General features: G+C 41.4%; 1 protein-coding gene across 1 annotated transcript; it reads left to right on the top strand.

Moving 5' to 3' along the window:
- Window positions 1-6,932: 6,932 nt before the first annotated feature.
- On the top strand, window positions 6,933-17,684 carry LOC308307479 (interleukin-1 receptor type 1-like; the record flags this gene model as incomplete). The annotated part of the gene is made up of 11 exons (XM_080752744.1): window positions 6,933-7,005; window positions 7,622-7,850; window positions 8,081-8,273; window positions 8,727-8,898; window positions 9,397-9,462; window positions 9,692-9,836; window positions 13,031-13,152; window positions 15,708-15,848; window positions 16,219-16,389; window positions 16,506-16,900; window positions 17,035-17,684. The coding sequence occupies 11 exons, from the start codon at window positions 6,933-6,935 to the stop codon at window positions 17,326-17,328; spliced, it is 2,001 nt and encodes a 666-aa protein (XP_080608870.1). The 3' UTR covers window positions 17,329-17,684.
- Window positions 17,685-22,328: the final 4,644 nt, after the last annotated feature.

The following is a 22,328-nucleotide window of genomic DNA, read 5'->3' on the forward strand; positions in this document are numbered from 1 at the left end:
TAAATGTGTGTTCAGTTTATCCCAATTCACACTCGCCTCTGGCGTCTATTCCTAAATGTAACCTCGGTAAACTATGCCTAACCGGTTAAACGAACCTAACCTTAAAGGAGTAGTTCACCCCCAAAATGACTTTTTTTCTATTGATTACTCATGCCATGGAGAGTAGAGTTCAATAATATTTTTTGGTTTTTGTCACATTCCGAAGACAAAAATTTGATTCGAGTAAATTTACCCCCATTGATTCCGGATGGGGACCCGTTTCGAAACGGGTCCCCATCCGGAACAAATGGGGGTACATTTATTGAACTCTTCTCTCCATGGCATGAGTAATCAATAGAAAAAAAGTCATTTTGGGGGTGAACTACTCCTTTAAGCTCAGTAAAACTGTACCAAAACTTTACCCTAACCCAGTAAAACTATGCCTAACCCTAAAGATATTGTTTTTATTATTTATTTATATTTCTTCTAAATTTTTATCCCAAGATTTTGTAACCCATTTTTCACCCAGTGCCAATTGCCTAAGCTGTAATCTGCCAACCTGGGGAGAGCTCATGCTTCCTTCAGTGCTCACGCTTCTTAACACCCGACAGGGGGAGCTTCCCCGGTTGGCGCGTGGAAGGAACACGTTATTCCAACCAGTTCCTTTCCCCTCCATCAGGCACCCCGGCTGGCCGCAGTATAGAGATGCAGTATATAGAGACCAGGATTACTGCATGTTTTTGTGAGGATATCTACCGGGTAGATTCTACCCTAGGAGACACGGGGAGAACATGCAAACTGCACAAGAAAGGCCCTTTCGCCAACCCCATCTAGGGTGTGGGCGCTGATGACGCGGAGGAGAGAACACACCCCCCAGCCCCCACAACGTCCCCCGGCAGGAATCGAACCCAGGACCTTAGCTGTGAGGCGACAGCACTACCGACTGCGCCTCCGTGCCCCCCATGAAGGTATTTCTAACCACCTTATCCTCAGAATAACAAAAACACAAATACAAGAACCGCCCGCTGAGCAGTCAGCGTGAGGTCGGCAGAAAAGAAATTAGGGCGAGTGTGAATTGTGGCGAGCTATCTGGTTACTCCCTAAACATCTTACCAAGGTCACCCAACCGTTTTCTCTCTAGGAAACGCTCACATCCTTCCTCACTCTGGCTTTCTATCTCCACGGCGCAGGTGTGTGTTCTCCCTGAGGTGAGTTTTTACTCAAGTTCTTCTACTTTCAGAACATCTGTAAGTGCCTCTGTGAAAGAAAGAAGTGTTCCTCAAATCGCTGTAAACTCTGACTTGACTGACAAATACGATCTAATATATGTATATTTTTTGTAATTCCCACCAGAAAAAAATCTCAGTTCCCATTTTAGTCTTTTACACGCCCACCAATCTTGTTGTCAAACTGTTTTAGGCTGTGGAAATAAAAGACCTTTGTCAGAACACTGTGGGTCCCATGCCATTGTTTAAGAAACATTGCTCCAGAATGCATGATGCTAATACAGAACAAATTATCATACGCAATCCTTGTCATCTGAATTTAAACTTTTGCATGTATGTTGAACTTACATTTTCTGTGTCACAGTAGGTTCAACGCTTGTAGTGTGCACTGCAGTGTGTTTTAATAGGCGAGTTTGTGTGACCATGAGTAAGGAAATGTTTTGCACAGTGCAAACAACCGAAAGCTGAAAGAGCAGTAGTGCATTCTAATAGTTATAATTCATTCAACTGTTGATAATACTTTAACAATATATTGATTAAAGTATATGTATTGATAGACTGTAGCATTATACAGTATATTTAGTAGCCGTATATATATTTATTGATAGCTGTATACATGTATTGATACTGTACCCATATATATTTAAACATAGACTGTACCTATATATTTATTGATAGCCTTTAGCCATATATATTTATACATTTGTGAATATTTATTCCTATTGTGGGTTTGGTAGGGCCATAATCAAGGGCTAATCTAAGCCTAACAACGTTATTTATTTATAAACTCCCAGTTACTGCCCGCACAGAATACAAAACACTGATGTTGGCCTAGTACAAAGCAACCAAAGGTATCTTCAGAAATGAAATAAATGACATTCATTTGATGTATTACCTTGTGCTGTCCTAGCTTACTGTAAATCACTCTGGATTAATAGTGTCTGCAAAATGCTTAAATTGTAAATTGTAGTTCTAAATTATTTAGGCTAACTTATCTTATTTTTTCTAGCATGTACTGTAGACTGTACACAAACCCTCATATCACCCCAGAGTTGGAAGTCACATTTGTGTGGTTTGTACAGTAGCCTATGTTGTTGGTCTGTGTTTGTCTTTTTCTTTTTTTGTGAGTTGACAACTAAAGTTAATACATGCTCAAATAAGAGATACTGAATGTAAAGAGGTTGAAGTCACATAAAGAGAAGGTGGGCTATGACAAATTGAAGAAAAAAAAAGAAAGGAGATATTTTTACTCCAAGAGACACATTTGATTAAGATGGAACACGAGAAGTTAAAACCTTTGGATGTAGGAACTAGTAGTATAACTCAAGGGAAGCTATAGCCTTGTGATCCACAACTGTTATGTGTATACTGTCAACTTTTATTCCCTTAGATTGTACATTTTAATTTGTCTTTTTGATGTTGTATGCCTAGGTCATGTTTTATTTTTTTTCTCGTGTGAATACAAACTTAAGTAAAAAAAAAAAAAAAAGACTACACAAACCCTCAAAACCTCAGCTGCATTGCATGAGACCTGAACCACACAAATGTTTCTGTCACCACTCATTTGCTGTTTCTCTTTCTATCTGTATATGAAGAGTTCATTTGCAAAAACAGATAACTCCGTTTTTATAAATGTTCACAAATCCAGTTTTTTTATTGTGCACTCAAAGTAATATCAATCAAACTGAAGTTGGGTGGATTTGACTAAGTAAAAATGACTTAACAAAATAGATATATCATAAAAAATGTAACTTTATTAGAAAATAGTTTTTCTTTTAATTTAAACTTATTTTTTTGGCAAAAACAGATAACTCCAAAAGTAGTTTTTTATCAAAAACAGATAACTCCACATTTGATGTTTCACCATTGAATTTTGCCATTTCGAGGACGCAAAAAGGATTTCCAGAATTTTACAGGAGAGCAAAAACAAAGTTTTGACAACATACTTAAGTAGTCTGTACTTTTATAGGGGCCACATGTAGCCACCAGGGGGCACAATAGGGGACAACTCAGGGGCCCCTGGGGTGCTAAAGGTGCACCGTTGCTCCAATCTGCACCAAACTTGGCACAACCACTGTTCAGGGGTCTACCATGACAATAGTCACACCAGGGGCCACCTCACAGGCCACACCAGGGGCCCCAGTGTACCATATCAAGGGCCCCCGGGGGCCCCAGGGTGCCAAAGGCACACCATTGCTCCAATCTGCATCAAACTTAGCATGAACACTGTTTAAGGGTCTGCCATGACAATAGTCATATAAAGGGCTAAACCAGGGGCCCCAGTGTACCATATCAGGGGCCCCCGGGGGCCCCGGGGTGCCAAAGGCACACCATTGCTCCAATCTGCATCAAACTTAGCATGAACACTGTTTAAGGGTCTGCCATGACAATAGTCACACAAAGGGCTAAACCAGGGGCCCCAGTGTGCCATATCAGTGGCCCCTGGGGTCCCCAGGTGCCAAAGGCGCACTGCTGCTCTGATCTGCACCACATATGGCACAAACACTGTCCATGGGTCTACCATGACAATAGTCACACCAGGGGCCACCTCACAGGCCTCATCAGGGGCCCCTGTATATCAGGGGCCACTGGGAGCCACACGCCACATGGGGCCACATGGTAGACCCCTGAACATTGTTTGAGAAAATGTTGGTGCATAATGGGGCAACAGTGCGTCTATGGCACCCAGAGGCCCCTGGGGGCCACATATGGCCCCTGAGAGCCACACATGGCCCCTGGTGTGACTTTCCTCATGGCAGACCCTTGAACAGTGTTTGAGACACTTTTGGTGCATAATGGGGCAACAGTGTGCATAATGGGGCAACAGTGCGCCTATGGCACCCAGAGGCCCCTGGGGGCCACACATGGCCCCTGGGAGCCACACATGGCCCCTGGTGTGACTTTCCTCATGGCAGACCCCTGAACAGTGTTTGAGACACATTTGGTGCATAATGGGGCAACAGTGCACATAATGGGGCAACAGTGTGCCTATGGCACCCAGAGGCCCCTGGGGGCCACACATGGCCCCTGGGAGCCACACATGGCCCCTGGTGTGACTATCTTCATGGCAGACCCCTGGAACAGTGTTTGAGACAAGTTTGGTGCATAATGGGGCAACAGTGTGCCTATGGCACCCAGAGGCCCCTGGGGGCCACACATGGCGCCTGGGAGCCACACATGGCCCCTGGTGTGACCATCCTCATGGCAGACCCCTGAACAGTGTTTGAGACACTTTTGGTGCATAATGGTGGCAACAGTGTGCATAATGGGGCAACAGTGCGCCTATGGCACCCAGAGGCCCCTGGGGGCCACACATGGCCCCTCGGAGCCACACATGGCCCCTGGTGTGACTATCTTCATGACAGACCCCTGGAACAGTCTTTGAGAGAGGTTTGGTGCAAAACGGGGCAAAAGTGCGCCTGTGGCACCCAGAGGCACCTGGGGGCCACACATGGTCCCTGGGGGCCACACATGGCCCCTGGTTTGACTATCCTCATGGCAGACCCCTGAACAATGTTTGAGACAAGTTTGGTGCATAATGGGGCACCATCTTGGATCACATGGTCTAAACACGCTGCCCAATGGATTTATCTGTTTCTGCAAACAAAGAGCTATGTCACTTGTCTGTTTTTGCTACAAAACCTGATCTTTGAGGGCGTTTAGAATGGGATATATCTGCCTTAACAACAAAATTGATTTTATATTCAAATAAAACTCTAACTTAACTGTTATTTACAATAGTCATCTCATTTTTTTCCAAAATGGCTTTTATCTGTTTTTGCAAATGAACTCTTCATATGTCTACACCCTAAAGTCTTCCTGTTGTGGCATAGAGAGACTTGAAACCAGATTATTTTCCTATCGCACGCCTCTCATCTTGGTTTCCATCGAATGCGACTGCATCTGCGTTCTGGTAAAGGTCTCTACCGTTATACAGTATAGCTCACCGCAGAGAAATAACTCTAATACGTAGATAAGCTACCGGTATCTATACCATCTACCCTGAAAGAACGTTGAATGAAAAGAAAGATGAACATGATACAGCCTGTATGAATGTGACATATTGACATGCAGTGGTGGAAGAAGATTTTAATTTCAAGGTAGCCATTCCAAAATGTAGAAATAATATCTTACAAGTATAGTATTCAAAATTGGACCATTTCACAAAACCTTGTATCTCCAAGTTTCAAATGTGTAAATTTGTAGTAAAGCCCTGCATGCTTCATCATAAAGGCCGTCGCACAAAAGTAGTGAAAACAGCAGATCTACAAGCACACAATGCCTCGCGGTGCGAGGCGTTGTGTGCTTGTAGATCGGCTGTTTTCACTAGTTTAAATCATTTTTAAAATGATAAATACAAAACAAACTGTTTTGGACATACAAGGTTTCCACCCGACAACGACGATTTATCAGTTATTGTATGCTTCATATTAATAATCTACATGTAAAGCTGTCAAATGACACTGCCTCTGCGATGTAGTGGAGTAGAAGTATGCACTATAGGGAATTATAAAAGAAAATACTCCAAATATATAGCTAGCTATAAGTACAGTATGAGAATAAATGTACTTAATTACTTTCCACAAGAAAGTACTCCAAATATAATAGCTACTAAAGTACAGTAGCCTAGTAGAGTAAGAAATGGGTCAGCAACTCTACATCTTTTTAGCAAGCACGGTTACACACGACGTGTTGTGAGCTTGGAGGTCTGCTATTTTAGATATTTTCACCAAAAGGCCCTTTTAGAAGTTTCAGCCCCTGCCTCTTTAACATTCTCTGCACGTCCCTGCTTTTTAAGAATACAAACTCATCGATGCCAAGCAACATAACATAAGAATATCATTTCACCTCGTCAATGATCACACACACTGCAAATTGATCAACGTTTTGAAAATGGCAGATCTATGGAGCATCGTGACATGTTGTGAGCATGTAGATATTAACAATAAAAACTAATACATATATTAATCTGGGGGTCCTTAACATGAAATATGTTTGAGTACCACTGGTTTAAACAACATTAGGAAGCACGCCCAAAATAAGCAACTACACTTTAGAAATAACAAATCTGCAACCCGCAACTACCAATATTTACCAGTAAGATGCCCTAATCGGGAGATTAGGTCGCATACACAAACTTTAGAATGCAATAGTAGATTCGTAGCCAATCAGGAGGGAATATGGGAAATGGGACAGATCCATGTTGATGACATGACTTTAGAGATACTGTCTACTGCTTTGCGTGATTTTAGGGCAAAATCTGTAGGAGCAGTGTTCAAAAATGTGTTTTGCAAAAATCGGCCTCATGGTGGCGCTAAAAGAGGGCCATGTGAGAAATCAGGGCTGGAGGTTGTGGTTTGCCAGCCAAGGAGTGTGTGTGCAAAGTTTGGAATGGATAGGGGCAACATTGGCGGAGATATGAGTAGGGCCAAAAGACTGACAGACAGACAGACAGACAGACGGAGGGAGGGACAGCCGGTGGAGCTTGTCATAGTAACAACAGACTTTACAGAAACACAAGCTAAAGGGGCTTATAATAAGCGAACATGGCAACACTAGCTGTCACTTAAGGCCACCTACTAACAGCCATTATGTGTCCCTGTCGGTTTTCCAGTAAGCTGTCAGTCATTAATTCTAAATGTACTCTTATCTTTTAAATACGATGTTGTAAATGTAGGCCTACATTGTAAATGACTGTGTTTGTTTACCTATATCTGTCTTTCAGTCATGGGCGTGAGTCAGATACTGGCAGCTGTCCTCTTTCTGCTGTGTCTGGTTGGAGGCTCCTCAGCTTCAGGAGGTGTGTTGTACTGTTACTCAAATCGTATTACAGAAGAAGACTAGAGAAAGAGACTGAAAACAGATACAATACAATAAATAGTGTATATAAATAATAATAATGTAATTATGTGTATGTGTCTAGAATTCTACAATTGTAAAAAATATTTGAACCAAGTATACGTATATGTGGAAAAATATGAACCAAAATGGGAACAGAAGCTAAAAGCACAGCAGCTCCACAGTGACCCCTTGTGGCCATCAGTATCAGAGGTGCCAGTGGTTCTAAACTTTTTGGGCTTCAGTGCCCCCTTTTCCTGATTGCTGAATCCAATACCCTCTAATCGACAACGTGCATTTTGATTTGAAGATACTGACATCAAAAGTCCAGTTTTTACGTCAATATGTTGAAAATATATATATAAAGGGGGTCCTCCGAGTTACTACAGGGGGGCCGCCAAATCTTTGTGTGATAGGATCATGTTTTTTACATTAACCATTTGAACCCTAGCATCCCTATTTTGAGTGGAACATTAGTCAAAATGCTGCGAGGCGTTGTAAGCTTGTAGATCGTCTATTTTGGAAAACGTTGAAGACCCCTGGTTTAGAGAATTGCATTTTTCTTTGTCCTCCTTCAGAGAACTGTACTGACTCCAAGCTAAAGTCTGTGTTTTCCGTTCCTGGGGACGCAGCCATGCTGAACAGCACATTAGTAAAGTCCCCAGATGTCTTCAACATCACCTGGTACCACCTGCTATCGGGCAGACAACTAGGCAACGAGACTGGACGCATTGTGGTGTGCGGGGAGACACTCTGGTTCCTCAATGTGACCCTGGAGGATGCTGGGGACTATGTGTGCTTTGTGAGGTAACTACAGTCTCATTCTGGAGCTAGAAAGATACAATTGGAAATTGCAAGTGTGGTTGGTGTGACGCGAGTCAGATCACACTTGCAAATGAATTCTGTCTTACCATTTGAAGTTTCCCCTTTCAAGTCAATGGGGAAAATGTATTCAGTAATACATTTATGGCCATATATGGAGATCTCTGTGTCAGTCCAGAAGAAGGCATGACATTTTCTCTTTTGTTTTTGAACAGCACTCCTTCTCAGTGCTACAGACAGGTCACAAAGCTGATCGTAGACAAGCCTCTCCCTGGAAAGTGCGGCAGACCACATACTGCTAACCAACCACTTACCAGTCGTGTCAACGACAACTTGTCCTGCCCTCTGAAAGACATCATAGAAAAACTGGAGAGTTACTCGCTTGATTACTCCCTCAAATGGTACAAGGTGAGTTGTGGCATGTAGTAGATGATTAAATGCTGACATTTGCATTTTAGACAATTAGCTGATGCATTCATCCTGATCCAACTGAACCATGAGTGGTACTGACGGGTTTAGATAAGCATGTACTGTAGACTTTTTTTACTTACAGGTAGGTATAGTTCACTGCAGTGATTGGTCTTCTTTTGCGGGGACATACTAGTCTACCATTGTGTGGACATACAGAGAATTCTAGATTTTTCAGATTTTTTATACAGTATATAACTTTTGTACTGATTAGGTGCTCAGTCTACCTACGTTATTTTTGTCTAGATTGATATTTCTATGCATTTGATGTATTGATGTATTACCTTGCTTATTGTATTGATGTATTACCTTGCTTATTGTAAATCGCTCTGGATTAAGAGTGTCTGCTAAATGCCTACATAATAAATTGTACATTTCTGGTGCAATTTCCAGAACTGTACACCCATAGAGGATGGACATGGCAAGTTCACCTACCGTGATGTGACACTGCTCACGCTGAAAGGAGTGGAACCGCAGGACAAGGACTTCTACACGTGCACTCTGACCTTTGACCTCACAGGGTTCACAGTCTCCATCTCAGAGACCATTTTTGCCTCGGTTAAAGGTGAGCCAAGAGTCCAGCCCCCGGATGAGAGGGGTCATTTTGTAGGACTATGTTGCATATGTGTCCAGTAGAACCTATGTACACATGACAAAGTACTATCATCTGAGAACACATTAACTACACACGTTTTATCATTGAAGATCTCATAAAGCAACTTTTTACCAAAAGCAGGGCAAGACAAGGCACGTTTCTTGGTATTAGTAAAGACCCGAGCAGCAGTGTTCTCAATCAACTGCAGTTGTCCAGTCGATCTTTTAGGGAGACCTGTAAAACGGACAATCAAAGCAGTCATATTAAAAGCATTTATTATTATTTAATCTCATAATTATTGTGTGTACTGAGTTGGAAAATCAATAAGATCAGAGGAGATAAGATGAGACTAGATGAAATGAGAAATGTTCTAAATAAGGAGAACATACAATGTTGTGTGTCCCTATAAGTGCACACAAATTATCGTCAAAACATTCAAATCAATCACATTTGATCTCCTACTTTCAGAGGTTTATGAATTAGCTCCCGAAATCCATGAGCCATCCAGCAATGAGTTTATCAAGGCTAAATTGGGTGAGTTGAAAGGAAACCAAATGAATACCGGTAATTACACATAAGCTTTTTTATTTTTACAATTGTTGTATTGTGCAATGAAAAGTGCACAAAGTAACTTGCATGGTGCATTTTATGAATATGTTTCTCTCCATGTGTGTGTGTGTGTGTGTGTGTGTGTGTGTGTGTGTGTGTGTGTGTGTGTGTGTGTGTGTGTGTGTGTGTGTGTGTGTGTGTGTGTGTGCCCCAGGGTCCAGCTTTACTAAGCGGTGTCGAGTGTTTGTGCCCTGTGTGGGGAAGTCCAATGTGGATGTTTATTGGTTTATCCCCGGCCCCAAAGAAGACACCTACATCTTTGAAGACCCCTCTGACCGCATTTACATGGTTTTACAAAGGTTTATACTGCAGACAGTATGGCTTTAACATTACTTTTATTCTCCTGTCTGGGTGGTATACGGTGGCCCAATCGCCATTGTATTTTAGAAACAAGGCATTTAGGACAAGGCAATGACATGAAAACACCTCTTGAGACTTGATCTAATCTTCAGCCGATCCTCCTCAGCAATATCATGTGTTCTATCTAATTCCCCCATTCTACCATGCCTCTTCCCTGGCATATTTAATTTATGTAGCTAGTAATGTTGGTTTACCCTTAGTTTAAAAGTCTATTTCGCTAATCCTGATTACCTCTAAACAGCAAAAACAAGATTTAGGCATTCCCTCTTACCTATGGCATAGCAGTACCAGCAATGGAGAGAGTAAGTCGTAATAAATGTTCCAAACAATAATAATTACAAAGATTACAAAGGATATACTGTGAGTAGGCTATGGATGTTCTGAGCATGCCAGTCTGAGCCTACCCGAGCACACAAAATGGTTTACAATTATTAATGAATCTCAATGTTCTCAAAAGGGTTTAGCCTTCTGAACCGTATCAAATGAGCAATTTTCATATTCTCAAATACTTTGCTAACGGTTGCCGCAGAACTTTGGTAAGTTGTTCTCATAGGAGCTTCCATTAAAAGTAAATTGTACCTTTATTTCTGTACCATGTATAGAAATGAATGCCTCCACCCCTTTCACACTCCACCCCTCTCACACTATGTTTGTTGTTGTTGTTATTTGCTCCTTTTATTTCTTATTATGAATCCATTGCTCATATGGCTCATACGACATGGCATCTGCTTGCGACTGCAACCTGTTCCTGTTCGCGGATGACTCGGCTCTCCTAGTCTCGGGCAAGGACCACTTGCAGGTTGAAAAGACACTTAACTCTGAACTGAGTAAGATCTGCACATGGCTTAACGACAACAAATTATCAATTCACCTGGGAAAAACCGAGTCCATCCTCTTTGGATCAAATCATAACCTCAAAAAGGTAGATGACTTCACAATCAAAGTGGGTGACAAGGTCATAACACGAAAAAACGAAATCTCTTACTTAGGATGTATCCTTGAAGCTAATCTTTCCAGCGAAAAGATGACTTCAAAAGTAATAAAAAAAATCAACCAACGAACTCGTTTCCTACAGAGGATCGCCCCAATGGTCAACTTCAACACACTGAAGACCATAGCTGGTGCAATAATCCAGCCCCTCTTTGACTACGGAGTCCACGTATGGTATCGTGATGCCCCACAAGCCCTTAAAACTAAACTCCAAACAGCCCAAAATAAACTAATTAGGGTCCTGCTTAACCTTCCCTATCAGACTCACCTCACCGCTACTCACCAGTTAAGAGTGGGGTGGCTCAGAGTAGATGACAGAGTACAGCAACTTGCAATGAGCCTGGTGTACAAGATACACTACACCACTACCAGTAAGACTCCCTAATCGGGAGATAAGCGACCGTTGGTCGCTTATCTCCACAAATAGGCCAAAAGTTTGTTTTACCAATTATCAAGACATACGGGCAGTTGACAGTTTGCCATGGTTACTCATTGAAGTTGAATCTCCATATATGGAGATAACCTACGCATCACACTAAGTCTGACCTCACCAGCCCATATTTGGGCATGAGCAACTTATGTCTCCATATATGGAGATATGATGACATCACACAGTCCTCAGCCGATGATGTGGCGTGATGTCATACAATACACAAACGAGCCCTACAGTATAAAGGGGCAATTCTTGCCAGGAAAGAAGCATTTCTTCGACTCAGACCTTATCGCCAGGGTTGGCTTATAGCAGCTGTCGGTAGGACCATATATGGATTCTGTTAGTGTGGATCTCCTAACAGGGCATCATCTGGGATACAATCCCTTTTATGCCCATATATGGAGATCCCTAACATAATCCCTTTCATGCCCATATATGGAGATCCCTAACAGAATCCCTTTTATGCCCATATATGGAGATCCCTAACAGCATCCCTTTTATGCCCATATATGGAGATCACTAACAGCTAACAGAATCCCTTTTATGCCCATATATGGAGATCCCTAACAGAATCCCTTTTATGCCCATATATGGAGATCCCTAACAGAATCCCTTTTATGCCCATATATGGAGATCCCTAACAGAATCCCTTTTATGCCCAGTTGGTTGCTAGGGTAAAAAAACATGGTTGCTATGGTAAACAGTTGGTTGCTAGGGTAAACAGTTGGTTGCTAGGGTAAAACCATGGTTGCTAAGGTGGTTGCTAACGTACACTAACAGACCAGCAACAACAGACTTTTGCCACAGCAACGTACACAAAGGTTTGTGTACACATGTGGTGTGATGTCATACTGAAGATATATGACATCACACCGTACACAAACAAAGGTGTGACGTGTGACGTGTGACGGACGGACGGACGGACGGACGGACGGACGGCCGGTGGAGGTTTTGGTAGTAAACTGCTCCCTAACGGTCGCAATGATACCCAAGTACCTGTCAAAATACTTTATAAACGTTAAGGATGTCCATAATTACAACACCAGAGGCAGTGCCACAGATCACGTTCAACCCAGAGTCAACTCAAAGAAAGGGTCGAACTCGTTCTTCTGCTATACCACAAAAATGTGGAATGCCTTACCGAAGGCCATAAAGGAGTGTGGATCACTAGCATCCTTTAAAATTGCCCTGAAAAACCACTTACAGGCAGCAGCCGTTCGCAACTGGTAAAAAACCTAGCCCAACCCTACCCTCCCTGCCCCTTCCTTGTATATACTTGTATACTTGTATATTCCTTGTATATACTTACTGTTTGTTTAGATTTACTGTATATTCCTTGTATATACTTACTGTTTGTTTAGATTTACTGTTTTCTTTTCTTTTTTCCCCCCCTTTTCTTTACATATCTACTGCATAGTACTGTGTTCTATTTGTCTGTCATTCAATGTTATATGAGATACTTAAATGGTTTCCTGTTGAAATAAGCTTAGTCTTTTCATGGATCTCCTTTTAGTAGACCTTGTACCAGTGAACTGTACCGTCATGAATCTGTACATTTTCCTATGCAAACTTCTAATAAAGCCTTCAATCAATCAATCAATCAATATTCTCTATTTATAAAATGATTGCATTTATGCTCATTTCTAAACTACCCACTAAGTCTTTAACCATATTAAAGCCACTCCTGTTCACAATGCTCTTCTCTCCTAGTTCAACCAGAGAAGAGAGTCCATGGAGAGGTGAGTGGTTGGAGCGCCTGTTGAAGTTCTCTCACCTCACAGAGCAGGATTTCTACAAGAACTACACCTGCGTGGCCGCTAGTGACAGACCAGGTGATCATCAAAGGCAATTCACTCTGCTGCCAGCAGGTACAAACTCTTTCCTTTCTTTCTCACACTTTCTTTCTCACATACAAGTACCATAACTTGTTCCCCCGGGTGATGGCTTTATAACTGAATTGTTACTTGATTATCTTGGATACTGCATAGTAGAATTAAATAGATATCATATAACTGCAAATATGAAATACGATTTTGTCATTAGACTAGAGTAACCATTTTAAAGCTCAAATTGTGTATTTAAACACATTTAGTGGATACACATGCCACTAAAATACATACAGAAAGGTGAGAGAAATGTCAAAACGGTTGTGTACACCTGTATATGTACTCTAAGTGAATGAGTTGAGTTGAGTAGATTTGAGATAGCACTGATGAAGAGGAAAGAAAAAGACTACCTACCTCCATGATTAAACAACTAGAAAGATGCAAATGGAAATTGCAAGTGTGGTTGCCGTGACGCAAATTTCGCCTTACCATTTGAATTGTCCCCATTCAAGTAAATGGGGAAAATTAATTCACTTAATAAATTAATTGCCATATATGGAGATCTCTGTGTCAGTCCTTGTCCCTTTTATGCTCTTATATGGTGATCCCTGATGTCATCAATATTAAGCCCATATCTTGGAAAGCCCATATATGGACATACTGTGTCAGTCTCATGTGGTCTATGATGTCAGACATATATGATGTCAGCCATCTCCATATTTGGAGATGGAGATGGAGAAAATTAAATCTGGCCAACCACAGTGTTTCTCTGACGATTCTAGTTATCATTCTGGGGGAGTTTGTTCATGTTTTTGTGAGGGTATCAACCCTAGGAGACACGGGGAAACATGCAAACTCCACACAGAAAGGCCCTATCGCCAACCCCATCAAGGGTGTGAGCGATGGGGCCTAAACATGGAAATGTGGAGAACACTATATATGGAGATAGTCCAGTCCATCATGTCATAATGGGACTACCGTCATAGACAGTAGCCATTGTTAGGCCGGAGTCAATGGCTGTGTCTATGACGGTAGTTCCATATGACATATTGGACTAGACTATCTCCATATATAGTGGCACAAGCATTTCATTGTATGTCTGTACCTGTATGGATATGCATGTGACTAATAAACCTAAACCTAAACCTAAAAAATCCACATCTCCATGTTAGGACTCATATATGGGCATAAAAAGTATGTCATGTGACATCACTTCCTGTACAGACAGTCAGCCATTGACTCCGGATTAACAATGGCTACTGTCTATGACGGTAGTCCCATATGACATATTGGACTAGACTATCTCCATATATAGTGTTATCCACATCTCCATGTTTAGACAGCCAATGACTCCGGCCTAACAATGGCTACTTTCTATGACGGTAGTCCCATATGACATGATGGACTGGACTATCTCCATATATAGTGTTATCCACATTTCGTGTAGCCGCCCTGTACAGGAAGTGATGTCACAACTCGCTGACATTACACTGACATTTGTTATCATTCTGGGGGGAGTTTGTTCATGTTTTTGTGAGGGTATCAACCCTAGGAGACACGGGGAAACATGCAAACTCCACACAGAAAGGCCCTATCGCCAACCCCATCGAGGGTGTGAGCGATGGGGCCTAAACATGGAAATGTGGAGAACACTATATATGGAGATAGTCCAGTCCCATGTCATAATGGGACTACCGTCATAGACAGTAGCCATTGTTAGGCCGGAGTCAATGGCTGTGTCTATGACGGTAGTTCCATATGACATATTGGACTAGACTATCTCCATATATAGTGTTATCCACATCTCCATGTTAGGACTCATATATGGGCATAAAAAGTATGTCATGTGACATCACTTCCTGTACAGACAGTCAGCCATTGACTCCGGATTAACAATGGCTACTGTCTATGACATATTGGACTAGACTATCTCCATATATAGTGTTATCCACATCTCCATGTTTAGACAGCCAATGACTCCGGCCTAACAATGGCTACTTTCTATGACGGTAGTCCCATATGACATGATGGACTGGACTATCTCCATATATAGTGTTATCCACATTTCGTGTAGCCGCCCTGTACAGGAAGTGATGTCACAACTCGCTGACATCACACTGACATCACAGAGGATACGGAAGGACGGTCACGAGGATACGGAAGGAAGGAAGGAAGGACACTCAAGCGACACGATTCTTCAGAGTATATGCGACCTTTGGTCGCAATAATGCACGCATGCGTGTCCCGATGAAGCCGGTCGATTTGACATACATATGGCCCAAGTGCGTGCCACCAAAACTGTGAGAGGAGTAGCGCGGGAAAAAAAAGTGGCAACTCTGCTCTATCCGAATAATCTTGGATGATTTGGCCATTTGAAATGGGATGCAGACTCTATTCTACTCTCCTAACAGCTATTCTGAGAAAGGCCATCATGACTGTTTTAAATTCTCTGACTAAAGACCACTAACATCCTTGATGATACTTCTCTTGTGCATATGAAACTTGGTGACTGACAATTTATGGCCCATGTGTACCGGTTTGTTTAATTTCCACTCCCTCAGATCCCAACATACTGCTGCCCATTGGATTGGTGCTGGGAGGTGTCACTGTTATCTTCATCAGCGTTGTCTTCTACTACATTTTCAAGATCGACATTGTGCTATGGTTCAGATGGGCTTTTCCTGTTTTCTACAAGAACACAGGTAAGATTTCACACAGCAATGAAGCGCACGCACACACGCACGCACGCACGCACGCACGCACGCACGCACGCACACACGCACGCACGCACACACACGCACACACACACACACACACACTCATCTGGCCACACATGTAGGTTATGAGTGCAATCAGATCAAATCACCACCACAATGCAAAACACTGCTGATAGTTCACTTTTGTTTTTAGTTTTTACATGATCATTGACAGGACTGAATGTTCAGAAATCAGATTAAGCTAACATTGTAACTGATAGATTTTGATGCGGTCAAACAAATCCAAATCCTAAAAAAACTTGCAGCGTAGGGCTAACAAACAGTATTCTGCACTTAATGCTGTGTTCTCTGTTAGAGTCCGATGCTAAATGCTATGACGCATACATAGCGTACCCACGGTGCTTTGCGGCTGGTGGAGCCAGTGGAGATGTGGAGATGTTTGCTCTCCACACGCTGCCTCAAGTGTTAGAGAGGACCTGTGGCTACAAGCTTTTTATAGCCGGCCGTGACAGCCTGCCTGGACAAGGTACAGGTACCATATCTTATATAACAAGAGTATAACTGCACAATCCAGTCAGCTAGCATGTTCCCAAATGTAGTGATTCTGACTCTAATTCTCTCCTCTATTGGTTTCCTTTCCAGCCATTGTGGACTCTGTGGAGGAAAACATCCAGGCCAGTCGCTGCCTCCTCCTGCTCTACACCGCCTCCACCTTCAACAGCAGTGACACCAGTGACAATAACGATCAGTGTAACAGTAGTGATGATAAATGTAACTCAGCTGACAGCAAGAGCCCAACATGTCAAAGCTCAGACGGTTATAGGATCAACAGCAGTAGCCTCAAATGTACCAACGACAGCTGTAGCCACAAGGGTCACAGCGACAGCGGCAGTGGTCATAGCAGTTACCACATCATAAACATCAGTGACAACTGTACCAGATCAGATTCCTGCAACGATGAAGACATTCCAGGACCTGGCCAGCAGTTTGAGCACGACATCGCCATGTACAGAGCACTGATGGAGGGATCCCTGAAGGTAAATATATTTGGTCTGTCTGTCTGTATATTTTTTTATCTCTTCATCTCAGTACAATGAATGTAATTAAACGCAGCTCGATATCAGATCAACATTGCTCACTGTGCATAATTTACTGTTTTCTCATTCTGCAGGTGGTCTTGGTGGAGATGGAAGAGGTCAGCCCGGCCCAGCTGGCTCTCTTCCCAGAGTCGGTGCGTCACCTGTGGAAGAAACAAGGAGCAGTGCGCTGGTGGAAGAACCAGAAGAGGCTTTCTCAAGGCTGGGGGGCATGTTTGAGGGGAGGCGATGAGGAGCAAGGAGGACCAGAGGCTTCATCCTTGACTCTGTCACCGTCCTCCGGGTTTTGGAAGGAGATTAGATACCACATGCCTGTGAGGGGTAAAAGGGCCGGGCGTCCAGAGAATATGTCGCTGTTGGCCTTGTGATGGAGTCATAATAATGTGGCTAACGGCTGTTGCAGCTGTTTCCTGGCAAAACTTAATATGCCTCAGACACAAGAAGGGGAACATATCTTCAACACAGGAGAAAGGGGAAGGATGACTTGCTTACAGTATGTGCAAAACGGAAGAATTTCACAACACATTCTGACCACAGTGTAGACTATGCTGGGTTTTGCTTCTTGAATCAGCAACCTTCCAGTTGTGTGTACTGTCAACCCGTCCTCACCCCCACTGCTTCACCCCCCTGACGCACTTCGGACTCGCTTTCGTACTGTAGATCACTCTGGAAGAAAAATGGATGATCAAGATGAGGGGAAAATTAAAGATGAATCAATCAGTGAATGACTGTACACATGTGAAATGACTTCTAAATATGTTGAATGAATATTGGCTGTGCTATGCTAATGGCAGAGTATCTATAAAGCACATTTAAAACAAGAAACAGTGACCAGAGTGCTATAAAATAAATGATTATGAAATAAGTAAAGATCAAAATAATCTGCATCAAATAAAATAAACAACTTGTCACAAGTAGGCTACACAATACTGCTCTCTGGTTCTCTCTGCCTTAACACAACACAACGTACAGTATACAACACAGGAAACACATCACAAATTGATGTAATATCACTACAGACACTCAAGACTTTGTAGTTTGTACAATGTATAACATTTACAGTATATATTACACAATATAGGCTACACTGTCGGGTCTCTGCTACTACATGTAAAGTGTCTTGAGTCAACTTGTTTTGATTTGATGTGACACTTTAATAAAATTGAATTGAATTACAGTACAGGATAACATTACATATTACAATAACAATGTACAGTTCATGGGTGTGTCTGTTTAGCAACCTGTTTAGCAACCTGACGTCCTGTGGAATTATATTGTTACAGATACAGGTGGAGTGTGATTTGATATATTCCCTTAAGGTGTTTTAGATGGAAAGAGAGAGAACAGAACATGAGCCAGGCGGTTAGTGTCCTTATTGATGTTTTGGGCATGCTGTAAATGTTATATGAAATATGATTGTTCTGTAACAAGGCTGCTGTCTACGGTCCTTAGCAGCAGTCTGCCCTGAGCAGTCAGGTTGCCAAACCATGCTGTGTTACACCCTTTCAAACACTAACAATGGTACAGTACAATGATGGAAGGTCTGAAAAGTCACCTTCAGGGCAGCGGCTGCAACCCGAAACTGGTAAAAAGACAAAGCCTATCCTTACCTCCCCTGACTTTTTTTTTTACTGTAAATACCAATTATAATTTGTATTTATGTTTACCAACTGTTTTGTTATTTTTGCATAGTACTGTGTTTAATTGTATGTCATAATGTTTTTATAAATTGAGTACAAAAGGACCCCAATGCCAACAAGCCATAATGCTTTCTTGTGGTTTAAATCCTTTTAGTAGACCTTGTATTTGAACTGCACTTTCCTGTACTTTTTCCTATGCAAACTTCTAATAAAGTATTCAATCAATCAATCAATCAATCAATCAATCAATCAAGTCACAGAATAGCTTCAGGGAGAAACTAATGCAAACGCCTGTCTTGAGACGCCTCAGAAAGCATTGTCTCTGCTGTGCTTTCTTGAGGATCCAGTTGGTGTTGAGAGACCATGTGAGGATGTCTGAGACAAGCACCAGCCGAGAGAGACATAAATTACACAAACCCTACGCGGAAGATTAAAACACACATTTCAACAGAAGACTCATTGATGGGAATAGGAAAGTGATTTACTTTGATCTTTATGAAGTCAACAATGATGTACAGTGTTTTGTCTTGTGTACATTTAGAGAAAAAGCACACAGAAAAGCACAAAGAATAAGAAAAAAGAGCTTTGGGCTTTCCTTGGCACCATATGGTTACTTACGTGTTCCACTTCCCTCCTAGATAAGCCCTCTTGCCACTGTTGCTTATTAATCTAATCAATCTGGTGTTATCTGCACGTTTTATGATGCTGTTGCAGTGTAAACAGACAATACAACAGTATTGACAGTAATGATGGCAGCCTTGTGTGATCAAACAATTTAAAACTGTCTGGGGTTCTCAGAAAAGTCTGAGTAGACATTACAATGACCCAAAACGTTATGAAATACCCATAAAAATAAGCATAGTGTGGGGAAAACATTCACAGCGTGTCACAATGCAACACACATATATGTACAGTATGTCTATGTGTTTCACGTACTGTAGATCATCTATTTTTAGTGCACAGTATTTTTTAATGACTGTTTTTTGCCTTCTTGCAGTATGGCTGCTAAATATGTGGCGCCAGTCACTCATTATCCTTACTGATAATGATAATTCTAGTATCAGAGATAAGATGCAGTAGAGTAAAGATTAGGAGTAAACAAGTATAAATTACACTCATGAAATGATTCTACATCACACAGAAAGGCTGCACTTTATTGTCGTTCATTATAGGTGCATACCTGGTGAAGTCAGGCCCATCTAAAAATCACATACTGTACTATAAATCACATACTGTACTATACTGATTTCTGAGAACAAACAAATATATTCAAGTTCAAGTTACTTTTATTGCCACACAACCAGGTTGGTGGTATTTAGTTTCAGTACATATAATGTTGCAGCTCTGACAGAAACAAGGAACAAAAACAAGTACATGTAGACATTTGCACCATTACCACGACCAACAATAAAAACAAATTGTAAGCCCGATGCTGTGATATGGACATTGTTGAAGTCATTTGTTCATTGTTTTGAGATGTTTCAGTGAGGGAACAGGTAAAAGCACATCTCTTTAGAACTATGAGTGCTCTTTCTGAAATGCTGAGTGGAAATGTTTAATAGGTCAAGACAAAACCCAACTGTGTTAGTGGGTTGTGTGCAGGAAAATCCACAGCAAAGGTGTTCTGCATCACACACTGACAGTTGGCTACACACTCACACTGACAAGTCTAATCGGTAAGTTGTTCTTATCAAATATGCTCTAGGCTATATGAATTTGATTTGGCATTAAATACCATATTTTATCTTTATTTAACCTTTTGTCAGATGGGTAGAACAAAATCTTACATGTTTTTTTGTGTGCTGCCATATAATCTGATTGGATTGATTAAAAAAGGATCATAATTAATGTATTTTTGAACCGATACAGAAAATGTTATATTGTATACTTGTTATAAATTACTTAATGGAAAGTGCAGTATATGATCTCATTAATATAGCTTAAAGGAGCAGTTTACCCCAAAATGACTTTTTTTCTATTGATTACTCCATGGAGACTAGAGTTCAATGATATTTTTTAGTTTTTTGTCATATTCCTAAGACAATAATTTGATTAAAATAAATGTACCCCCATTTATTATCATTAATTTATTATAATATTTGTCTTGTCTTAGGAATGCAACAAAAACTAAATATTATTGAACTCAAGTCTCCATGGCGTCGGTAATGAATAGAAAAATTGAAGGTGAACTACTCCTTTAAATTTGATTCTCATTGTATTAATTCAATCAAATAGGCCTACATGTAGGATATTAATTAAATTAACACTGAAGAATTTACGACCTCATCCCAGAATTTCCCACCCATTATCATACATCATACATGTGGGAAGTGAGGACGCTGGCGTCGAATGTTCGCCGCTTCACTTCCCAATGTATGAATGAATGAACCATTGTAAAGCGCTTTGAGCACTTGGAAAAGCGCTATAAAAAATGCAATTCATTATTATTATTATACGTTGCTGAGATTTATGGCACTGGGGAAATATTTGAGGATTTTCTTGAACATGTCCTGTCACTTCCTTATGGGAAGTCACTGGTTCTTCTGGTTTTGCAATAATTGTCTCACTTTCAATATCAGTAACTCCTGAAGAAGCCTTTCTTATCGTCGAGGATAAAAGCATAGCCGATTTTTAATCAAAGTAATTTATGCAGGCACGAACCACGATGACAACGTTGGGCTACAGTGCTTACACAATCTGCGCTCTGTTCGTCGCCTGCTATTGGACACAGTAAGTAGCCTAATACCGAGCACCTGATAAATGATTTGTTATTGGCTACTTAATGTATTTGCGCGACATACAAGATCACAACTCGTCGAGCTTTGACTTGTTGTGAGCTTGTAGGTCGGTATAGGGTTCGCTGTAGGCTGTTAATTAGTTGCTCATTTCGATTGATTGGTTCCTTGGTTCACATGTGATGAATATGAACTTCACACACACACCCTTATCCCTCTCTCTGGCGCACGCACACACACACACACACACACAACACACACACACACACACACACACACACACACACACACACACACACACACACACACACACACACACACACACAGTTTAATTAGGCTTCTATATGCATTTCTGGTCCACTTTACACTGATAAAAACCTAGATGCGGGCGCAGGTCGGTACCAAATATGAGCCAATGAAACCAGCGCTCCCCAAAACAACAGGTTTGGGGATTGTTGGGATGATACAGTCACCTGCATGCATTTAGTCTCAATGTTTGTAAACAAGAAATGGGTCGTTTTATTATTTTTATTTGGCTATCATGTTGTTGCTGGTCATCTTTGACTGGAAGGAAAGCACTTTAGGTCAATGGCTGGCTGGTGTTTAAATATGCAATAATAAAGGTGACTTGACTGACTTTTCTTCACTCACCTCACCTGATGTCTAGCTACTGGTTGAGCAATATGGTGACACAATTTTATCATAATGTTTGACCAGGTAGGTCTACTTCAGTATCAATATTAGCCTATGAATTTTTAAAGTTGTCTGTGTCAATGCTACTGAGCGCTGTGACTTAATAGAACTGCTATTTTTTGACAATCTTCACATTTTGTCCATTTGGGGTTTTTGAAAATCAGCACATGTGCCACTGCGGCTGCCATAGGTATCACAATGTTAATATCAATATTTTTGGAGCGGTGGTCACCGTCTTCTTAGAGTGGCTGTCTGTAGGCATGTGTGTAGGTATGTTTCTGTTACTATCTATGTATGAGC

This window comes from Nannobrachium achirus (genome assembly GCF_963921795.1).
Source record: "Nannobrachium achirus genome assembly, chromosome: 22".
NCBI lineage: Eukaryota > Metazoa > Chordata > Actinopteri > Myctophiformes > Myctophidae > Nannobrachium > Nannobrachium achirus.